The sequence below is a fragment of the Lynx rufus genome, unplaced genomic scaffold (assembly GCF_022079265.1).
Source record: "Lynx rufus isolate CCGP_SWC_20201006 ecotype Redwood Valley unplaced genomic scaffold, mLynRuf1.p SCAF_8, whole genome shotgun sequence".
NCBI lineage: Eukaryota > Metazoa > Chordata > Mammalia > Carnivora > Felidae > Lynx > Lynx rufus.
Window position 1 is genome coordinate 81099153 of NW_025814896.1, and position 24766 is coordinate 81123918.

The 24766-nt window shown below is 34.0% G+C and overlaps 1 protein-coding gene across 3 annotated transcripts in view; it reads left to right on the forward strand.

Moving 5' to 3' along the window:
* EHBP1 (EH domain binding protein 1) overlaps nucleotides 1-24766 on the forward strand; it is a 338289-nt gene that overhangs the window by 231104 nt on the left and 82419 nt on the right. For all 3 annotated transcript variants that reach the window (XM_047068138.1, XM_047068136.1, XM_047068137.1), the window contains exons 11-14: nucleotides 4435-4613; nucleotides 5927-5975; nucleotides 9996-10898; nucleotides 19507-19650. In XM_047068138.1, coding sequence (XP_046924094.1) covers nucleotides 4435-4613; nucleotides 5927-5975; nucleotides 9996-10898; nucleotides 19507-19650 — 1275 coding nt within the window. The remainder of the gene's footprint in view (nucleotides 1-4434; nucleotides 4614-5926; nucleotides 5976-9995; nucleotides 10899-19506; nucleotides 19651-24766) is intronic.

A 24766-nucleotide genomic window follows, 5' to 3' on the forward strand; every position in this document is an offset into this window, starting at 1 on the left:
TAGTGATTCTAGAGAATAGTTAATCATCCTGGAGAATAGATACATTGAAAGAGATTTGGGATTCACTTCTCAAAAGTATTTTGATGTAATTTTGTGTGTTTAACAGTCATTAGACACTTTGACCTGTGCTTTAAGAAGTTTGTTGCTATGGCAATGAATCAGATAAAGGGGAATTTTGAAAGACAGAAGACCTATTAGCAAGATTTTGCAATAGCTAGACAAAAGAAGATAGGTTATAGCAATAGGATCAAAATTTCCCATGAATTAACGTATATTAATAAGGGATGATAGGAGAAGGAAGATGTCAAAGCTGATTCTGAGATTAAAAGTCTAGATAATTGGGACAATAGCAGTATCATTTGTAAACATAATGAAAACGAAGCAGGTTGTAAGGAAAGATTATAATTATGGTTTTGAACATATTGAGTTTGAATTTTATATGGCAGGAAGGACGGCCAGCTGGAAATGTCAACTTGAGATAGTTTGAACTATAAATGTATATTTGGGAATCATCTGCATGGAAGTGATAGTTGAAATCCTGGGAGTGAATCAGCTCAAAGTGTGGAAAGAGAAAAAACTATTTAGAGCAATACCTAGAGGAATATATATGTGCTTGTATCAGTGGAAGAAGAGGAAAGAGCAAAGAGAAAGCAACTATAGTGAGAGGGGTAGAGCAGAAAAAATGGAATTGAAATTTCTTACAGCTATTAAAATTTAGGAAATTTTGTAACAAGTTATTTGACTAGATTTTCTGAAAGCAATCCTCTTGCCATTGATAGCAAGAGTAACTAGGTGGCCTTATTATCTTTAATATGTAAAATGCTATGTTAACAGAAACAATGCATTAAAATTATCTATACTAGAACACAGAACTATTAAGTGAAACAACGGTTTCAAGTCCTATTTCCTCTCCACGGTAATGTCTTCAAATTGGCTCTATAGTCATGATGATTGGCATCTATTTGTAGTTCTTAGTTAAGCTGAGATTGGTACCATTGCGTCCATATAGTAGCTTGATTTAGAGAGAAATGGAAGGATCACCTAATGAAGCAGATCAGTTCTTCAAAATCAGTCAGATTCTGATTAATCTGATCATAAAGTTATAAGAATGGCTTTTAGAAATCTCTCTTGTACATAACAAATATAACTGTAATATCTGTGGTTTACTTTCCCAGTATGTTAAATAAAGATGTCTTCTCATACATCTGGTCACTGCATAAATAAAGAACTTTTAAAAAGAGTTGTTCCAGCATCTGATAGTTTGGTTCTACCATTAATGGCCAGATTTTGGTGTTTTCCTTTCTTTGGAAAGCATTAAATTAAGTCACTCAGAGCTGCTTTTTTCACCAAACTCATAAAAGTAGATACATTGCCAAGAATTCCAAGTGCTCCATTTTGTACATAAAGTATCAAGATTATCTCCCAGCTAAAGTTTTGTTTGCAAAAATATTTTTCACTAATCTTGAAGAATTCATGGCCTTTTAAGTTTCCAAAAGACCCTCAAAAATAGGAATTCAAGTGCTGATAATGTATTGGTAGTAGTAATAATAGTTGTAATTAACATTTATGGAGTTGTTTCTATGTGCCATACATTTTGCCAAGTGTTTTGCCTGCATCTGTTTATTTAGCAGCATTTATTGAGTGCCTGCTGACTCTTAGGATAAGTTAATGAAACAAACATAGACCCCTGTCTTCACAGACCTTATATTTAGTGAGAATGGACAAAGTAATAAGCAGTAAGCATGACCAATAAGCATATTTTGGTAATAACCAAAATAAAGTATATGGACCATAGGATGGTAAGTACTATCGAAAAAACAGAGCAAGGTAAGGTAGTCAGGAGTGTGGGGTTGAGGTTGAATGATGGAGATGGGTTGCATTATTAAATAGGGTTGTCATAACAGGCATAATGAAAATGGTTGCATTGGAGTTAATCATGCAGATATCTGACAGGAGAACATCCAGGCAAATGGAACAATCTGTACAAAGATGCAAAGGTGGACCATGTCTTGGATATCCAAGGAACAGAAAAGAGGTTGATATGGTTCAGAATAATCAAGGGAGAGAGTGGTAATGAACAATAATGAGTGGGAGGAGGGAGAGGCAGTCCTCTTACTATAATGACACTATGTACACTAGGTACCATTACAATCCCCATTTTGTAGATGAGGAAACAGAGACAGAGAAATAAATTAACCTGCCACATCAGGAGCCAGCTATAGCAAGAAACAAGAAATGACATTCATTCATATCCTGAAAGCTTTGAAATTATTTAACTGCTTATTTATTTGTAACCCTCTGCAAAATATTAGATGAAAGATCAGCCGTTCTAAAGTGGATGATTTATTGTACAGTGCTTCTACTTCAGTTTTATTTCTCTGCAGCCAATATGACCAGTTATAGGGCTTGTAATTTCATCAAAGTTTCTTCAATTACATATGACTTCTTTTTCTTGGCAGTGCAGCAAGCATCTGTAAGATATGTTTAATTCAAAGGTTTTGTTGTGTTAAGGTAAATCCAAAGTTTAGCTTAGTTCTTCTAGCCTTTTCATATTGAGCCTTCTTAGAAACAAGGATATATTTATAATCATAATGACATTGTGTGTTTTCCCTAATTCTTACAGAAAGCCACTCTGGATTGTAACATAATGATAATGACTTTTGTACATTACCTGTCTACGTGCTAATGATGATTGGAATGAATCATTGCAATGACATTTGCAGATTATCTGGCCCATGTACCTATTACTCAAGCTGTAATTGCATCAATGTCTTACTAGTATAATTTGATACAGAAAAACATTTTAATAAAGACAATCCTTTAAATAATAGGAAATCTAAGAAAAAAATGTGTTTGTACCCAGTTCATTGATCCCCTTACCTCATCCATGGACCATTCTCCACTCTATTTCCAGGTTAAGTGACTAGAACTATTTGAAAATCACAGTGCAAAGTCACCATTAGATAAAAAGATATTTAATATTCATTTTTATACATGTCAAATTGACGTTATTAAAAGAACTATTATTTATTCTAAAGTAAATACTTTATTACATTAGGAATTCCATTTTTACCTACTTCTTCATAATAAGTAGAATTGAACCTAAATTTATTGAATTTTTTGGCTTGTGTATTTTTCCACATTTACTTTGTATAGGTGATTACTTAATGAACAGCCCTTTGTAAGGTTGCTTTATATAAGAATTTGTTAATATGGCAGTTAATAAAAATATAATAAAAATAAGAAATTATATCCTTGGTGTTTCTTAGTCTTTTCACAGGAGCAGTGAATGTATAATCTTAATTTGGAGTTGATGATTTTAATTTTTTGGCACTAACATGCTTTTGTCAAGTGGGGGCATCATTGGTCTTTCTTAAGTAAGCTTTGTAGCGAGAATGGTTTGCATGTTAAACTTAAGTGATATTAGGGGTAAATAATAATCCTCCTTTCACCTTATTTTAGAGGGCCCTATTTTATGTTTATCATCAGCACTCTTAACTGATAGCAAAATTTAAAGTCCAGAAGACTATTGTAGTTTTCTTTATGGTTTTCAATTGTACCAGCCTTACAATTACTATCACAAAATGTTGTTGTTATTCAGTAAAAGAAAGTGACATGGTTTTAAGAATAATAAAAGTTTAGGATAAAAATCTTATGTAGTTTTTTTTTGTCATCATTGTTTTAAATATATAAACAAGGGAAAAACCAAGTATATGCTTAAGATTTAGCCACACACACACACACACACACACACACACACACACCCCTAACTGACCTACAAAAGTAACTATCACTGATAATTAGAAGATATTTTGAGCAAATCCAAATCACACACTGTTGTGTGCTGTTGCTACCAATACCTGACTGTTGCTAATAACTCTAAATCTGTTTTGCCATCATAAAATTTATATAAGAAATATGTTTGAGTATGATTACCATTGTGCTATCAAAAATATGATTACTGTATTAAAAAAAACTTAATAGGATCTTGGTCTTTCCACTGCTAACAATTTGTGCTACAGTTAGATTTCAAAATACATTATTTTTAATCTAGTCAAAAAGGAACTATATTTATCCATGATTGTATTTGAGGAAAATTTTTTAGGGTATAAGAGTTACACAGATATTCAGACTTAAGTATTTAAATACTTCAATATAATGTTTCCATCATTGTAGCTCTTGGCTTGTTCTTATGTATGAGTTTAAAATCTTGCCTATCTACATCCTTGTCAGGCAAATGCCATAGGCTAAAACTGAAGATAATAACTTAAGATTCATGTCTCCTTCTTGGAGGTTTCATTTGTCTTGAATTGACAATTTTGAAGGACCTAAACTGACATCAAAGGGTTTAAATGATCTACTTAGGTCAATTAATGTTAATTTTCATCTTTCATTAAATTATTTTAATGTTTTTCTCTTTTTCTTTTTTTCTAGCCAAGTCCTATACCAAGTCCTGTTTTGGGGCGAAAGCCAAATGCTAGTCAGTCATTGCTTGTATGGTGTAAAGAAGTTACAAAAAACTACCGGGGAGTGAAAATCACCAATTTTACTACATCATGGAGAAACGGTTTATCTTTTTGTGCAATATTACACCACTTTAGACCAGATTTAATGTAAGTAGAACATTTCCCATTCCCTGTAAATTGTTTTGTAAATAATAGTTTCTTTAAAAACCTAAATAACTTCTCTTTTTTTAAGTTTATTTATTTATGCTTTTGTGTGCCCATGTGCACAGAGAGGGAGAGGGAGAATCCCAAGCAGGCTCCGCAATGTCAGTGCAGAACCCAATGTGGGGCCCAGACTCATGAACCGTGAGATCATGACCTGAGCTGAAATCAAGAGTTGGATGCTTGGGGCGCCTGGGTGGCTCAGTCGGTTGGGCGACCGACTTCGGCTCAGGTCATGATCTCACACTCCGTGAGTTCGAGCCCCGCATCGGGCTCTGTGCTGACAGCTCAGAGCCTGGAGCCTGTTTCAGATTCTGTGTCTCCCTCTCTCTCTGCCCCTCCCCCGTTCATGCTCTGTCTCTCTATGTCTCAAAAATAAATAAACGTCAAATAAAAAAAATTAAAAAAAAAAAAAAAAGAGTTGGATGCTTAACCAACTCAGCCACCCAGGCACCCCAAACATAAATAATTTCATTAATGCATGTCCTGAAACAGTTGACTTTGTTTTCCTTATTACTCACACCTTTTGCTTTTTGAGAAAAGAAATGGGTGCCAAAAAGAAAAGTTCTCCCTTCTTGATGCCTAAAACCTATCTTCTCTTAAAAAAAAAAAAAAAAGTTTTTTCTTCTTAATCTCATACAAATAACTGACTTTAAATTATTATGAGGGGCACCTGGGTGGCTCAGTCGGTTGAGTGTCCGACTTCGGCTCAGGTCATGATCTCATGGTTCATGGGTTTGAGCCCCACATCAGGCTCTGAGCTGACAGCTCAGAGCCTGAAGCCTGCTTCAGATTCTGTCTCCGGCTCTCTCTGTCCCTCCCCACTTGTGCTTTGTCTGTCTGTCTCTAAAATAAATAAACATTAAAAAAAATTTTTTTAATTATTATGAAAATTGTGTTACTGTTAAAATGAGATGAGACATATTAGCCCATAGCTCTTTGTACATTGACAACAAGGGATTACCTCATGGTAAATTTGGTTGTCAAGACGGGTCTCTGGTGCTCTGCCTTAACTTCTCTTTTAGATGGAAAGCTTCAGGCAATGAAACATGTAATCACTATATTCATTCATTCATTCATTTATTTACTTACTTACTTACTTACTTTTCCACACTATTAGTTTGGTTGATTGAACTGCTGTGAAATTGCTAGTTACTCTTTGGTATTATTGAATGTCAAATTTTTAGATTCAAGTTTTTTTTTAAGCAGCTGTTTTTATCAAATACTGTATGTACCTACAGTGCCTTTTTCTTCCCCAGTGACTACAAGTCTCTGAATCCTCAAGATATTAAAGAGAACAACAAAAAGGTAAGAATTGCCAAGGAAAAAAATACATAGTTTCCAGTTTGGCTCTTCTGCAGCTTTTATTGATTTAGGGAAAGTGAGGCTGTGTTGTAAGGTCATAACTGCAGCTCACAGAAAGAAGATAGTCTGCTTCTTGCAGTGCAAATTAGGATGCATAGTTTACTCTAGGTTGTCTTACCCTAGGTTGTCATGGCCTTTAAAGATCACAAGTGCCAGACTGGCATCAAATTTTAATATATGTATGGACTTCATTCACTGTTAAATATTTGTTAAAGCATACTGTTTTTATTCGAGATTTAGCTTTTAAAAAGTGCACTCAATGCTCTTGTACCATAAATGATTATGAGTTTAGAAAAATATGTTGGGAGGGAATGAGGGCAGGTATGCAAGAAAGCAAGCATATGTTCCTAGAAGCAAAAAGATATGAACATTGGGTTTTGGTTTTTATTTTTGTTTTTTTTCACTTTCTGGTAAACTGTATAGTTTTTCCACATAATTAATTAGCATACTGAGGGCAGAGCTTCCTAATTACTGTGCAGGGGGATATTGATTCTTTTGGCCGTCAGGGTAGCTATGTGGGGCTGAGTTGCCCAGAGGCTGCTGGGCTAGCTGACTGTGGTTGCAGGCTAACTTAACTATTTACCCCAGTGCACAGTACAATATTATAACATGTATGTGCACTGTGACATGAGAAAGGAGGGAAGCACTAACTCAACACACAGTAGGTACTCATTGTTTTTTATACTGAATTGAATTCTTCAGCTGAAAGTTAATGAAATACATTGTTGTCTTAGAATAGGAGTTCTTAATGTGGGAGCTATGGACAGAATTCAGGGGGTTCTTAAACATGACTAGGGGGAAAATGTATTTTATTTTCTTAATTCTTTAAGTGAAATTTAGCATTTCCTTTAATTATGAATTTTGGCAACACACCACTTTAGCATTAGCCATGCCTAAGACTTTATCACCTTAAGAGTCTCAGATATTTCGGAATCACCTTGCAGTTGCAGTTGTAATACCTTCACATATCTTTTAAGCTCATCACTTCTTCACAATTACAGTTGTTAATACATTCACCAAAAGTATACGTATTGCTGTTTCTCAAATTCAGTCTTACTAATATTTTTAAGGTTTTATTTTTCATATAACTGGTTTCTTCTGTAATCCTATGTATTTTATAAACATACAGCATTATTCTGAAAAGGGTGTATTGCCAAAAGGATTCATAGAACAAAGTGATTAATAACCTCTGGTCTAAAGTTTTCAGTCTACTTTAAATTAAATAATTAAAACCACCAATGAGTGTTAAAAAGTCCATAAATGGAATCTTGATAGAAATTCAGTTAACAGATGAGAATTTAATTCAACAATTTTTTACTTTTATTGCCCTCTAAACCCAAAAATTTGTGTTGTCATTAAAAAAACCTTTACAAATGCCTGAGGATGGCCCTAGAGAAATACATTTTAAAACTGTTAGGTTTTTTAATTGAAATATGCCACCAAAAAAGGTAATCTTAAAATATCAGTGTATTTTTTCTTAATAGAAATCACATCTGTGGTAGGTATGCTACAGAGTAAGTCATTCTTGTGAATTATTTCTTGTATAATTTTGGAGAGCTTGTATGATAGTTCTATACCTGCATTTTTTTGCATTTGAATAAAATACTAAGCTAATTTAAATGCAGATAAAAGCATAAAATAGAGCATTATTATTTTTGTAAAGTGAAGCTTTTAAATTACTGTTTGAAATTTTGAAAAGGAAACATTGTTGATTTTACCTGGCTATGTATTTTTAAGAGTATGGAGATTTGCCTTAAGGTTTAGGTCACACTTCTTTACATTATTTTCAGGAACTTAATGATGAGCATACCTTGGGTTTACATATTACTACATAGAGAAGAATATCCTATTACGTTTTTTCTCAATTAGATCTTCTAGGGTAGATAATCATGGCTTTTTGAAAGGATTTTAATTTAGATGGTCCTATTCATTGCACAATTGAATAAATAATTGTCATACAATCTTTGCTTTTCATCACTTTGCAACTTCCTACCTGGTATCTACATTGAGTATCAGCTGCTACCTGCAGATTTATTTCCGGCTTCACACAATTCTTCCCGATAACCTTATCTGCCCTTGATTGGACTTAAAGCAGCCTAAGAAACAATGCGTGTGTCTTAAGTTCCATGCAGATGCATAACATAACTGGCAATGACTCCTCCTTATCAATTAAATAACATCTAGGAATGAATACGACCATTTTCTTTGAAAGACCTCTTTTTTTCGTCCTCACATAAACAGCTGAAAAGACAGGTGATTGACCACAGCAAAAGAGGTTAACCTAGGGGAAGATTCCTTTATAAAGTCTTGACCTCGCTTACAAGAAACCCAGTTTGTTTTTAAATGGTTTTTTTAGTGCAGTTAGTGTGCATAAAGTGAATTGCTACATAAAGCAAAACACCAGCAGGAGATTCCCCACAAGGAAGCTAATCATTTTCCCAGGTCTGTAAAAAGTACTGAATAAAAAAGGTATTTACCTGTGACATATGATCTTAACCAGTATGTCAGTGTTTTAGATAATTGGGAAATGTTTAGAATACTGCCTGTGGTGCTTTTCGTGATGGTCTGCAATTGATGTCTGTCAATCAAGTTGTCAAGACACATGAGGAGGAAAATGACTTTAATTTTCCTAAAACATGTAAAATAACAAACAGGCCTAAACATGCACACCAACTGAGCCATTCTCTTGAGTAAATATTTTGAGGTACCTATATTATGAAACATAGTGCTGTGAAAATTGAAGAGGTTTTAATATTGCAATTTATTTTTCATTTTCTTTCTTACTTATTCCACAACATTTATTAAACTCCAGGAAGACTTTGAGATGAGGATTAAATTCAAAGGTAGAAATGCTCTTTAACATGTAAGTGCAAAAGACTAATTCCTTCTAAATTGTTACATAATTCCCTAACCTTTATTTTAAGAAAAACTTTGAGTTATGATCCTACATCTAGGTTGTTACAAAGACTAGACATTTTATATTCCAAAGTGAGAGTGCAACTAGAGGGTCCTTACTTTTTCCAAGAGTATATCTGAACCTTTAGGCATATTTTTAATACTTCCTAGCAACACAGTGCTGTTTTCAAGGGTTAGTTCAGGATAGTAATAATTAATTGTAAATTGAGAAACAGCTTTGATTCTTCAAAACTAGAAAAACCTGATGTGCCACAGTCATTTTAAAGGCTAACAAAAATAATACAATGCAACCTCATATTCTCAACTAGGTTGTACTACTCAAAACATTTCATTCTTTCCAAAATGGATGAAGTGAAAATGCAATCACTCTTCTCATTATGAAAATCAGTCCTAATTGGGCATTTAAAAGTGTTACTATGTTCTTAGGCTTAAATAGTACTTACTTGTATTTTATACCAGGTAATCTAGGATTTCCTTCTTTGGGGATATCTAGCTCTACTTTTTCTTCACGAATCACTGCATTTACGTGATCATGGTAAAGAGAGATTGATGGGAATGATAAAGCTCCAGATTGATTATTATTTCTTTATACCTTAGTTCCTTATAAAAAATTATTCTAAGGGTTTTTTTTTGTTTTAATTCTCATTTTTACTCATTTATTGGGGAACATTTCAATTGTTATTAATTAAGAAACTTCTTTTTTCTTGCATCTATCCCACCTTTACAAATTTTGGGCATGAAATTTTGTTATTTCATGTAGCACTAATGTTACTAATGTAATATACCCTCCAACAACAACAACAACAACAAAATTCTTTAAAAATTTGCTTTTTCTTATGGTAACTAAGCTTTATTTTTACAACTTTATTATTAAAGCACAATTGACATATAACATTACATTAGTTACAGGTGCATAACATAATGATTCAATATATTGTAAAATGATCACCACAGTATATCTAGTTAATATCTGTTCTTTTGCTGTTTTTAAAATGAGTGGATTGTTTGAACTATTCAATATATCTTTTTTTTTTCCTTTCTTTAAAGGCATATGATGGATTTGCCAGCATAGGAATTTCCCGGTTGTTGGAACCTTCTGATATGGTTTTATTAGCAATTCCTGACAAACTGACTGTTATGACTTATCTTTATCAAATCAGGGCACATTTCAGTGGCCAAGAACTGAATGTTGTCCAGATAGAGGAGAACAGCAGTAAAAGCACATATAAAGTTGGAAACTATGAAACAGATACAAATAGTTCTGTTGATCAGGAAAAATTCTATGCAGAACTTAGTGATCTGAAACGGGAGCCTGAAATACAGCAGCCTACCAGCGGAGCAGTAGACTTCTTGTCGCAAGATGACTCTGTATTTGTAAATGATAGTGGGGTTGGAGAGTCAGAAAGTGAACATCAGACTCCTGACGATCATCTTAGTCCAAGCACATCCTCCCCTTACTGTCGCAGGACTAAAAGTGACACAGAACCCCAAAAGTCCCAGCAGAGCTCTGGAAGGACTTCAGGATCCGATGACCCTGGAATATGTTACAATACAGATTCAATCCACGCACAAGTTTTGTTAGGCAAGAAGAGACTCCTGAAAGCAGAGACTTTAGAATTAAGTGACTTATACGTTAGTGATAAGAAGAAGGATGTGTCTCCACCCTTTATTTGTGAGGAGACAGAGGAACAAAAGCTTCAGACTCTAGACATCAGTAATAACTTGGAGAAGGAAAAATTAGAGAATTCCAGACCCTTAGAATGCAGATCGGATCCTGAATCACCTATCAAAAAACCAAGTTTATCTCCCACTTCCAAACTTGGATACTCATACAACAGAGATGCAGACCTTACAAAGAAAAAACGTACTTCCCTAAGGCAGACAGAGTCTGATCCAGATGCTGATAGAACCACTTTCAATCATGCAGATCATTCCACAAAAACAGTCCAGGTAAGTGAGTTAGAATGATGATTACCTATATTTAGTAAATAATTATTCTATTTTTTTGTATTTATAGACCACTTTAAAATACTACAACTGAGTAAAGGTAGAGGTAATTTCCCATTATATAAAAACCTAAAATATACCTGAACTTCATTTAAAGTTTATGATATAATATTTTAAGCCTAGAAATAAATCCAAATTTGAAGATTGAAGGATAAAGAATATTACCATTTCAAATCAAAATATTATTTATCTATAAAAACAGAACATTTCACTATAAGAATAAGTCAAAGATATTTCACTATTCCATTTATTAGGAATATCATTCTGAAAATATGTAATGCTAAGTTAAATATTTCCCATTTAAAGTATTTTCTTCAGATATTTTAGTTGCATTGTAATTGATATCTTCAGTCCCACTGTTACTTGTGGTTAAAAATTCCAGTAACATCCGAATTTCTCCCCATGAGGGGAATATGATGCAGATTTGACCTTACAATATTTACTGTATTTAATTGAATCTCTGGCACCATCAATTATAAGATATACCATTATTTTATGTACCAAAAAGAAAGGAAAACATTGCCAGAAAAACATGATAAATGGTTTTCTTATCGCATAGAATTTTTATTTTATACCTATTGAATGAATTCTTTTAAACTTATTCAAGCATGGATTTTTTTCATCATATAACCCTCTTATGTATACATAAAAAAGAATTTAAGCAAAATAAATTGGTTAAGATATAACTGACTTAGAATTAGAATTTAGAATCCAACTCTTGTGAATCACTTTTTGATTTGGAGTTTTTGGTGTTCCTGTTTTGCCACACAGTATTATCCTCTGTGCCATCAAAAGCATAATGTTATAGTGGTGCTTCTCTAAGTATGATCTGGGGACCCTGGAATTCTTCTACCCTCTTTCAGAGAGCCCCCAAAGTTGAAACTCTTTTCCTAATAATAATAGAACATTTACCTTTTTCACTTTCGCTTTCTCACAAGTGTACAGTGACGTTTTCTGGAGGCTAAGTGATTTGCAATATCTCAAAAGATTGAATACAAAAGTAGGTATGAGAATCCAGCTGCCTGCTATCAAGCCGGATATTAAAGAGATTTCTAAAAACTAAAATAATGCCATTCTCACTTATTTTTTAAGTATTGTTTTTTGTTACAATGTGTTAACATCTAATGGGTTCATTACAGTTATTTCTAAATTAATATATAAATATTTTTAACATTTCTCAGTTTTAATTTAAATGCTACATATAAATAAATATAACACATAAATGAAAGCTTTTTGAGATCCTCAATAATTTTTGAGCGCATGAAAGTAATTCTAAAACCAAAGTTTGAAACTTTTGAATACAGCAGTCCTCTACAGTTTTCTGTGGGGTTTTCTTCTCAGTAATACTGATTGATAATTGCATTTTCTTGACCTTATGAGAAGTCCCCAAAATAAGATTTTTGGACAATAACCTGGAATTATATTCCATTTTTCAGATACTATTTAAGTATTTGTTAACTGAAACATCAAGGAATTGCAGTCATGCCACCCAAAATATCAAGCACATGTGTGTGTAGGCATTGATGGCTGTCCTGACTACCATCTGGCTAACAAAGATTATAAGATGCCATCAATTTTAAGTTATCAGAGATGTTAAGGAAAAATGAACATCTTTGAATCAAAGAAATGATAGTAGCTAACAAAGCAAGCCCCTGTTCTCCTAATCAAAAATTACAAATCATAAATTCTAAGTACTTTAACTTTTAGGACAAAAAGGCTTTCAAGACATCAGAGTGTCCCTACATAGCAGATAATCAGTAAACATCTAGTGGTTAATAACTGCAGAATTTAGTAACCTAAGTTCTAAGTATTACCCAATACAGAATTTTCTTATAACCCAGATTTTTAAGGTAAATATATTAATTAAACATAGAAATTAATTAATGTTTAAAATTAAAAACACTGTGGACTTGGAACCTGTACACCTAGGTTCTCATCTTGGCTCTGCTAATAATTACCAGTGTGACATGTTAACTAGCCATTTAAATTCTTTTAATCATATTTTCCACATATATTAAATGAAATAATCTCTAAGAGCCCTTTTAGCTCTTAAACTCTATCATGCTGTGATGCTGTTCAGAAGGTTTCAATGATGTACAATAAATCCACAGGATGATGGAGGCAACATCTATTTATGACCCCATATATATTTGTTTATCAACTGACCATTGGTTAAATGGTCAGAATTTTGTTTAGGGTAAAGTTAAAGGTGTTTTTTGTTTTTGTTTTTTTTATCAGAAGTACTGCCTGACACACAAAAAATTGTAATATGATTGCTAATGTTTCATAGGTTTTTAAAATTGTGCTATTTTAACAGGGTTTTGAAATTGGGCAAATTTCTTAAAAATCTGGGGTTTTTTACATACTATACTTCATCAATTCTAAGATAAGCATCTTTTTTACATTTTCTCTGAAATCAATATGTTACTTATAATAGATAGTATGTTAGAGTTTGACAATGTTTGTTCTTTCTTAGTAGTTCATAAAATAATAGTACATCTAGTACCTAATGGCATTAGATTAGAGACAATCTGATCAATTTGGCTATACAGACTTAAAGTCATAATGTTGCTCATTTGAGTGCTTGACCTTTATATACCTTATACATATCTCTCAAAGTTTATAACCCATGAGGTAAGTGGTTAAATTCTACTTAATATGTGGGGAAAATGGAGTTTACAGAGTTGCCTAAGATCATTTAATAAGTGTTAAAATTTGAATTCAAAACCAACCTTTTCTGACTCTAAAGTCTATGCTAAACTAGATACTCATAATATCTCTTCATATTTGATCACAATAGCAGTAAAGATAATCAGCCAGTTGTAAAGCAGTCAACCTTACTGAAGGACAGTTTAGCAATGTACATCAAGTTCCTTAAAAATGTTTATCTCATTAGATTCTACCTGCAGCACTTATTTTCCATAGGTTAATCAGAACTGTGTATAAGAATTTATAAAGATGTGTATAGGGGCGCCTGGGTGGGGCAGTCAGTTAAGCGTCCGACTTCAGCCAGGTCACGATCTCGCGGTCCGTGAGTTCGAGCCCCGCGTCGGGCTCTGGGCTGATGGCTCAGAGCCTGGAGCCTGTTTCCGATTCTGTGTCTCCCTCTCTCTCTCTGCCCCTCCCCCGTTCATGCTCTGTCTCTCTCTGTCCCAAAAAATAAATAAATGTTGAAAAAAAATTTTAAAAAAAGATGTGTATAAAAACATTGTTCTTGATAGTGAAAAATTACAAACAACCTAAATACCTTAAGACGAGTTAAATAAAGTATGATGCATCTGTATTATTAGAATGCTAGGTAAACAGTTTTAAATTGTGTTTACAAATATTTTTTAAAATATTTACATGAGAATATGCTCACAATGGAATGTTAAGTTAAAAAAGTATGATTCTGTAGTGATTATCTTTGGGTGCCAGGATTGCTAATTATCTTTATTCTATTTTATTTTATTTTGTTTTATTTTATTTTATTTTTGAGAGAGAGAGAATGCGAGTGAGGGAGGGGCAGAGGGAGAAGGAGAGAGAGAATCTTAAGTGGGCTCCATGCTAGGCACAGGGCTCAATCTCATGACTATGAGATCATGATATGAGCCAAAATCAAGAGTTGACAGTTAAGCAACTGAGTCACCCCGGCACCTACTTTATTTTTTATTTTATTATTTTTTAAAATTTATTTTTGAGAGAGAGGGAGAGCGAGAGCATGTGCACGAGCAGGGGAGGGACAGAGAGAGAGACAGAGGACCTGAAGTGGGCTCTGCGCTGATAGCGAAGAGCCTAATGCAGGGTTCGAACTCAAGAACTGTGAGATCATGACCTGAGCCAAAGTCATACACTTAACCACTGAGCCACCCAGTTGCCCTGATTTTTTAAATTAGTTTTTTACTGAGATATAGCTGTCATATAATATTACATTAGTTTCAGGTGTACAATTGTTTGATGTTTGTATACATTGTGAAATGATCACCACAATAAGCCTAGTTAATATCCATTACCATATGTAGTTACAAAAAATTTTTTTTCTTGTGACAAGAACATTTAAGATCTACTCCCTTAAAAACTTTCATATATACGATACAGTATTACTAACTATAGTCACCATGCCATACGTTATATCCCCATGACTTATTTATTTTATAACTGGAATTTTGTACCTTTTGACCCCCTTCACCTATTTTGTCCACATTCTATCCCCAGCCTCAGGCAACTACCAATTGGTCTCTATATCTGTGAGCTTGGTGTTTTGGGTTTTGGGGGGCTTTGTTTTGTTTTCAGATCCCACATACTAGTAAGATAATATTGTATTTGTCTTTGTCTGCTGACTTATTTCACTTAGCATAATGCCCTCAGGATCCATGCATATTGTCACAAGTAGTAAGATTTTGTTCTTTTTTTTTTAAAAAAAATTTTTTTTTTCAACGTTTTTTATTTATTTTTGGGACAGAGCGAGACAGAGCATGAACGGGGGAGGGGCAGAGAGAGAGGGAGACACAGAATCAGAAACAGGCTCCAGGCCCTGGGCCATCAGCCCAGAGCCCGACGCGGGGCTCGAACCCACGGACCGTGAGATCGTGACCTGGCTGAAGTCGGACGCTTAACCGACTGCGCCACCCAGGCGCCCCAGATTTTGTTCTTTTTTATGGCTGCATAATATGCCACTGAATGTGTGTGTGTGTGTGTGTGTGTGTGTGTGTGTGTGTGTGTGTGAACAATTTCCTTATCTACTCATCCATCAGTGAGCACTTAGGTTGTTTCTGTATCTTGGCTAATATAAATAATGCTGCGTTGAACATAGGGATGCATATGTGTTTTCGAGTTAGTGTTTTTATTTTATTTGGATAAACACCCAGAAGTGGAATTTCCAGATGATAAGGTAGTTCTATTTCTGATTTTTTGAAGAATCTCCATCCCGTTTTCCACAGTGGCTACACCAATTTATATCCCTACCAACCGTGCATAAGGGTTCTGTCTTCTCCACATCCTCACCAACACTTATTATTCCTTATCTTTTGATAATAGCCATTCTAACAGTTGTGAGGTAATATCTCATTGTGGTTTTAATTTGCATTTCTTTGATAATTAGTGATGTGCATACATCTTTTCATGTATCTGTGACCATTTGTATGTCTTTTTTGGCTTCCCAAAAATATGTCTATTCAAGTCTTCTGTCCATTTTTTAATTGCATTGCTATTGAGTTATATGAGTTCTTTATATATTTTGGATTGTTAACCCCCTCTCAGATACATGATTTGCAAATATTTTCTCCCATTTAGTACATTGCCTTTTCATTTTGTGGATGGTTTCCTTAACTGTGCAGAAACTTTTAGTTTGATGTAGTCACATTTGTTTATTTTTGCCTTTGTTGCCTTTGCTTTTGTTACCAAATGCAAAAAAAATCATCACTAAGACCATTGTCAAGGAGTTTACCACCTGTGTTTTCTTCTAGTTTTATGGTTTTGGATCTTATCAAGTCTTTATTCCATTTTGAATTAATTTTTGTGAGTAGTGTAAGATAGGCATCCAGTTTCATTCTGTTGCATGTGGCTGTCCAGTTCTCTCCACATGATTTATTGGACTGTCTTTTCCCAGTATATTTTTGGCTCCTTTGTCATAAATTAATTGACCCTATATACTTGGGTTTATTTCTGTGGTCTCTATTTTTTTTTATTGATCTGTGTGTCTTTTTTTTTTTTTTTTTTTTTGGCCAATACCATACTGTTGTGATTACTATAGCTTTGTGATATAGTTTGAAATCAGGGAATATGATGCCTCTGATTATTTTTATTTTTACTTTTATGTACTTTCTAAAATTTTTCTAAGAAATATGAATTACATTTATAATCAGAAAAAGTTTGTTTCTGTATGGTCTTGAGACCAAAGCAGTCTTTCACTTTCTGTGTAGTTAACTGGAATCCCTAAAGGTCTGTATACTCACAGAATTTAGAGCCAATATAGGATCTTAAAGATGATGTATTCTAATCACCAGTTTTAGGGCTGTTGGGATTTTAAAGATGATCTCCTCTTAAATCTGAAGCAGGCTCTGGGCTCTGAGCTGTCAGCACAGAGCCCGACGTGGGGCTCAAAATCATGAACCGCAAGATCATGACCTGACCTGAAGTTCGACATTTCACCAACTTTGGCTTAGATCATGACCTCATGGTTTGTGAGTTCAAGTCCTGCGTCTGGCTCTGTGCTGACAGTGCAGAGCCTGTTTTGAATTCTCTCTCTCCTCTCTCTCTGTCCCTCCCCCACTTCTCAAAAATAAACATTAAAAAACTAAGAGGCAAGGGAGGCCTGGGTGGCTCAGTTGCTTAAACGTCCGACTTCAGCTCACATCATGATCTCACAGTCTGTGAGTTCGAGCCCCGCATCAGGCTCTGTGCTGACAGCTTAGAGCCTGGAGCCTGCTTCAGATTCTGTGTTTCCCTTTCTCTCTGCCCCTCCCCTGCTCATGCTCTGTCTCTGTCTAAAAAATAAATAAAAACATTTAGAAAAATTAAAAAAAAAACAACTAAGAGGCAGTTGAGAGCTTTTTAAATATATAATAATAGTTAACATTTATCTAGTGCTCTGTACATTACTCTGTTTCACTTAATCTTTATAATATCCTTGTGAGAGGTTGTCTGTTTTCATCCCCATTTTATAAGTGAGGAAACTGAGGCTTAGAGAGATTGAGTAACTTTTATATCCACAATTAAGTGACATATCTAGTGTTTGAAGCAAGGTCTTCCTGACTTGAGCGTTCTTAAATATCATGTAATGGAATACAGCATAGCTTTTAAGTGACCTGTTCAATGTTACATTGCTTATTATTAGTGGAAGAAGGATTAACAAACTCATGTCTTGATTGCAGATTCAGTGTTTATTTAATTAATCTTGTCTGTTTTTAGAAAGTGTTGATTTGTAACCAGTTCAACTGCAATGACCAGTTCTATTCTATTATGTCCTATCAACATGACAAAAAATCTATCATTATCACTTATACATTTCAATTATATCTATTAGGTGAAGAATTTTTGTTTAATCCTCTTAAAACCTTGGGTGATGAAAATGTTCTGGAATTAGATAGTGTTGATGGTTCACAACCTTGTGAATATAGTAAAAACCACTGAACTGGATACTTAAAAAAAAAAAAATCTTTCCTTAAGTTTACAGAAAAGTGCTTAAAAATGTTATATTAAAACATAAATATCTCAGAGACCAAAAAATGATTTAATATTTTTTTAAAGTTTCACACTATAACAAATAAATATGTTTACTGTTTATTACCTTTTCCTTGACCATAAATGCTACTTATGATTGAACAAAAACTATGCAATGAAAGGGAAGTAAAAGAAATTAAATATCAGACCAATAGTAATCTAAAGTCAGAAGTTGCTTGGGGCCCCTGGGTGGCTCAGTTGGTTAAGCGTTTGACTTCATCTCAGGTCGTGATCTTGCAGTTCATGAGTTCGAGCTCTGCATCAGGCTCTTTGCTGACAACTCAGAGCCTGGAGCCTGCTTCGGATTCTGTGTCTCCCTCTTTCTCTGTCCCTCCCACACTCACACTCTGTCTGTCTCTCTCAAACATAAATAAACATTACAAAAAAAAAAAATTTAAAGCCAGATGTTGACTACTTTTGGGGAGAAAAAGGAATTTGAACTATAAACATGGATATTTGTGCTTTGAATTAATGTCCTCATTTAAGGACCAATTCCTTTGGTGGTCGTTACCTGTTGTTACCCATAAATATATTGTAAGATTACAAATTAATCCAGGAAAACATTCTTCCAATTCTGATATGGTTAATTGTCTTATTGTAAGGAAAGTGAGCACTGGAGAAAACCAGTTTTACTTTTTTTTAAAAAACATAATATGATAGTTTTGAATTTTCTGTAAATGTTAATTGTCAAGAATTTAAAGGATTATTGTCACAGATACTCAATATCTTTAAACATACAAATTTGGAAGACACCTTGTTATCAGTCCTATAAGTGTAAGAAATATAATTTTTTAAAAATGTCTGCCAGATTATACTATGATTAACAAATATGAAGAATGTATATAATATACATATGGACCTTATACTTTATGGGAATATGTTCTAATAAAAACGTAATTAAACATAATCCAGTTTTAGGCAGTAAAGTTATATTTACAGGGGCACCTGGGTGGCTCAGTTGGTTAAGTGTCCAACTTTGGCTCAGGTCATGATCTCTGAATTCGGTAGTTCGTTCCTCCCTCGGGCTCCGCACTGTCAGTGCTTGAGATGCTCTTTCTCTACCTCTCTGTGCCCCTCCCCTGCTCACGTGCACTCTCACTCTCTCTCTCTCTCAACAAATAAACTTTAAACAAAAAAGAAGATATATTTCCTAAATGTCAAGGCTTTCTACAGTTTCTAGCTAAAATTAATATTTTCTGTAAGCAATCTTGTAAAATTACAATCTTATTTCTGATGTCTATTATTTTGACAGATAATATAACCATTGATTAGTTTACAAATATAGATTATGTGGTGGGTTTTCTTTTTTTTTTTTTTTTTGAGCTTCTAATTCTGTATTTTTGCTTTTAAGCATCGAATGTTATCCAGACAAGAAGAACTTAAAGAAAGAGCAAGAGTTCTGCTTGAGCAAGCAAGAAGAGATGCAGCTTTAAAGGCAGGAAATAAGCAGAATACCAACGCAGCCACACCACTCTGCAACAGGCAGCTAAGTGATGTGAGGAACATTGGTTAAAAAGCCATAAATTGTTAATTGCAATCATGGGGGTGAAGGGAGTAATTTATTTATATTTTTTGCTAAGTCATTTTTTAGATTTTTATTTTAATTCCAGTTAGTTAATATACAGTATTATATTAGCTCAGGTGTACAATAGAGTAATTCAACAATTCCATACATCACTTGGTGTTGATCATGACACACACACTCCTTAACCCCCATCACCTATTTCACCCATCCCTGCCACCACCTCCCCTCTGGAAACCATCAGATTGTTCTTGCTAAATCATTTTTCCAGACTTTGTATATGGAGGGTACTTGGTACATTTACTGAACTGATAAATTCATACTTGGAAGAACATGTTGTAATTTCTCCTACACAGCAGTGTTAGCTATGAGAAAAAGTAAGATTTGGGGATATAATTTCTACATAAATGAATGACCTATTTTTTCTTAATTTACACTGTGTAATTTAATTGTACTTTGTTTAAGATTGGATTTTATCTATGGAAGTTACTTTTTTTTGGAAATATTAGAATATACTAATGATGCCTTCCATTTATTGAAGAGCAGGCATCATTATTATAATGGATGTTTTACATAATTTGTATTTTACTTAACCCCATGAAGTAGATGTTCAAACTACTTTCCGCATAAGAAAACTGGGGTCATAGGTAAGGTAATTTGTACAAGTTAACAGAGTTAGTAAATGATGAATCCAGGATTTGAACTTGAGCGTTTTCAGACTACAGAATCAGTGCTCTTTTCTATCATATAGTGCCATGCCTATGTTAAACCACATTTTTATACATGTTTTTGTGTAGTGCTTCACAAGTGATAATGAATATATAGTAATAGAAGCCCTTAAATTTAAGGGGACAGGAATGTCTTCATGAATCTGAAAACTATGATAGCCTCCCTTACCATCAAACTCACATACACAAAATTACATGTTGTTTTTTTTTTAATTAAGATTTTATTTTTTTAGAGCAGTTTTAGGTTCACAGCAGAATTTTGGGGAAGGTACAGAGATTTCGCATATACACCCTGCATCTACACATGCATATCCTCTCCTCTTAACATCCCACACCAGAGTGATACGTTTGTTAGAACTGATAAACCTACACTGAACTGATGAACCAAACCTACATCATAATCACCCAAAGTCCATACTTTACATTATGATTCTCTCTTGTATTCTACATTCTATGAATTTGGACAAATGTGTAATGACATGTATCCATCATTATGGTATCATAGAGTATTTTCATTGCCATAAGAATATTCTGTTACACCTACTTATCCCTTCCAACACTCCCAACCCCTGGAAACCTGATAATTTTACTGTCCCCGTAATTTTGCCTTTTGCAGAATGTCATAGTTGGAATCATGCAGTGTATAGTGTTTTCTGATTGGCTTCATTTACCTAGTGTAATGCATTTAAGGTTTTTCCGTGTTTTTCATGGCTAGAAAGACCATTTCTTTTTTAGTGCTGAGTAATATCTCATTGTCCAGATGTACCACAGTTTATCCCTTCACCTACTGAAGGACATCTTGATTGCTTCCAAAGTTTGACAATTATGAATAAAGCTGCTGTAATCATCCATGTACAAGTTTTTGTGTGGACATAGGTTTTTAACTCATTTGAGGAAATACCAAGGAGTGTGATTGCTAGGTCTTATGGGTAAGAATATGTTTACTTTTATAAGAAATTGCCAAACTATCTTCCAAAGTAGCTATACCATCTTGTATTCTCACCAGCAATGTGTGAGAGTTCTTGTGTTCCACATCTTCATCAACAGTGAGTGTGTTGGTGTTCCAGATTTTGACCATTCTGATAGGTGTTGAGGGGTATCTCACTTTTAATTTGCATTTCCCTGATGACATATGATGTGGAGTATCTTTTTATATGCATACTCACAATCTATAAATCTTTGGAGAGGTGTCTCTTGGGGTCATTGGCCACTTTTTAATTAGGTTGTTTGTTTTTTATTGTTGAGTTTCAATGGTTATTTGTATATTTTGGATATAGTCTTTTATCATATGTGTCTGTTGTAAATTGAGTCTTCCTACTCTTCATTTATTTATTCTTTGATTTCATGATATTCCTCATATAGATCATGTACATATTTTGTTAGATTTATACCTATCAACTTTTCACTAATGTGAATAGTATTGTGTTTTTAATTTCAAATTCCACTTGTTCACTGCTGGTATATAGGAAAGCAATTGTCTCTTGTATATTAGCCTTGTATCTTACAGGCTTGCTATAATTGCTTATTAGTTCCAAGAGAGTTTTTTTTTTTTTCAATTCTTTGATTTTCTACATAGGTGATCATGTCATCTGTGATCAGACACTTTTATTTCTTCCTTTCAATGCATATGTTTAAACATACCTTTCAGATATGAGCTTAATAACCTCTGACCTTGAGCAGTGTTTTTCACACTTCAAGTCTTTCCACAATAATGTGATATAAAATTGATTTAGCACACTGCAGTAATTATTTTATTTTTAATGAAAAGGAATAGAATAGAATGGAATAAAAATATCAGAACTCATCACATGTAGTAACCATGGCATTTTTGTCTGAAACTTGCTTCAATCATATGGATATATATGCATACTGGATCTTGATATAAAATGTATTTTAAGCTGTGGGTCATGATAAAAATGTTTGAGAAACCCTAATCTAGAGGGCCATCTTTGAAGAAATTTTGTAGCTTTTATGCCAACTTCTTCAGTGCCTAGCCGTCTGTTATTTCATCAATTTGTTGGTGATTTGTCAGATATTTATTAAATGTCTGAACTGAGTGTATTCATAGTGACAGAAAAGGCTAAGCTTCTTCCCTCATGGAGTTTACATTATGGTGGGAATACACAGATAATGGTAAATAACTAGAGTGTGAAAACTGCATGATATAGTAGAGGATAATTTAAGTAGGTGAGGGCTTGTGTGATTTGAAGATGGGGCATTGAACTAAGATTTGATGGGTGAAAAGGATCTAGTCAAGTGAAGAGCCACAAAAACAATATCTCTTGAAAAAGAAAGTTATTTTGTTAATACTGTATTTTATTTGTGGGTAACTTTATTTCATAATTTTTCAGACTCTAAAATCTATGGGGAATGTATAAGTCTATATTATTCCAGTGTGTTGATTTAAAAAAAATTTTTTTAATGTTTATTTATTTTTGAGAGAGAGAGAGACAGAGTGTGAGCAGGAGAGGGACAGAGAGAGGGAGACACAGAATCTGAAGCAAGCTCCAGGCTCTGAGCTGTCAGCACAGAGCCTGACTCAGGGCTCAAACTCACGGACAATGAGATCATGACCTGAGCCAAAGTCAGAAGCTTAACCAACTGAGCCACCCAGGTGACCCCAGTGTGTTGATTTTAAATTGAGAGTACCTGATATTTAAATGGTCTATCTACCAAGTAGATTTTTAAAACTAATTATTTCACCTATGTGTGAATTTTACATATATTAATAATTATCATCAAGTGTTTATTGAGCACTTACTATTTGACAGGTAGGATTCTAAGTAATTTAACATGAATTTTCACATTTAATCTCCACAATAATTGTATGAGTTAAATATTATCATTTCTATTTTACAGTCGATAAAACTGACAAATTAATGAATTGCCTGTTGTCACACAGCTAATAAGTAACAGAGTCAAGAATTGAACCTAGATGATTTGATTTCAGAGGTTATGTTTTTAAGGCATTGTGTTATATTTCCTTCTTCTTTATATTTCTGACATCCTTGTGAAATAGAAACAGAGACTGTTGTTTTATCTTTCATAGAGATTAAGAAAGTAAGTTAGGAAAGAATGTTTAAATTTACCTAGGTTGCAGACTATGACATATAAGGCTTAGAATTCAAGTATCCTGACTTTTAAAAAGATGATGTTTAGTCTTTCATTTGGTTTATTCATTTATTACTTCAAATTTTCAGTAAATATTTTATTGGTCACCCCTTCTATTTAAGGCACCAGTAATTTACACTTTTTATTTCTCAAACAAAATAAATTTTTATCTGAAGTATATTAGTGTGAATTCAGAACAGAAGTTACTTACTAAAACATCTCTTACTCTGTGTCATGATATCTTACTGTATCTGTAAAATATATAACTTGGATTTTAAGAAACATGATGATGGTGACAGTTCATTGAGTTAGATCCTCTTTGTACTCCTCATAGTATGTAACTTGCCACGCCTTTCTGGAAAACCATTAGACTTCATCAAGAAATGTTCATTCTCTTTTACCTAATAATTCTAACAAAGAATCGTATCCAGGTTTTCATCACAATGTTATTTGTAATTGCAAAAAATTATAAAATGGTAATTGTGCAACAGAAATGATCAAATAAATTATAACAAATAAATATACTTGTTATATAGCCATTAAAACTTATCTATTCAATAATGTCTTGAAAGAATATTGAAAGGACATAGAGTGCTCACAATGTCATTTTGTGTAAAAAGGATATAAAATATACATGGCATATGAACTCCATTTTTTTAATGTTTATTTATTTTGAGAGAGAGGGCTTTCATGCATAAACAGAAGGCGGGTCAGAGAGAGAGAGGAGAGTGAGAGAAAGAGAGAGAGAGAGAATCCCAAGCAGGCTCCATGCTGTCAATGCAAAGCCTGACATGGGGCTCAATCTCATGAACTGTGAGATTATGACCTGAGCCGAAATCAAGAGTTGGATACCTAACCAGCTGGGCCACCTAGGTGCCTGTGAACTCCATTTTGAAATGATAGAGACTGTGTGTGTGTGTGTGTGTGTTTTTAATCATGCATTAAAAAGGAGATGAAGGAAAATCATCAAAATATTAACAATATTTATCTCTAAGGGATAGTATAACAAGTGGCTTATAAAGGGTTTTTTTTTCCTTTATTCTTTCTGTTTTAAAAATATCACATGTTAAGATAAATATTTTAGGGGCGCCTGGGTGGCGCAGTCGGTTGGGCGTCCGACTTCAGCCAGGTCGTTCGAGCCCCGCGTCGGGCTCTGGGCTGATGGCTCAGAGCCTGGAGCCTGTTTCCGATTCTGTGTCTCCCTCTCTTTCTGCCCCTCCCCCGTTCATGCTCTGTCTCTCTCTGTCCCA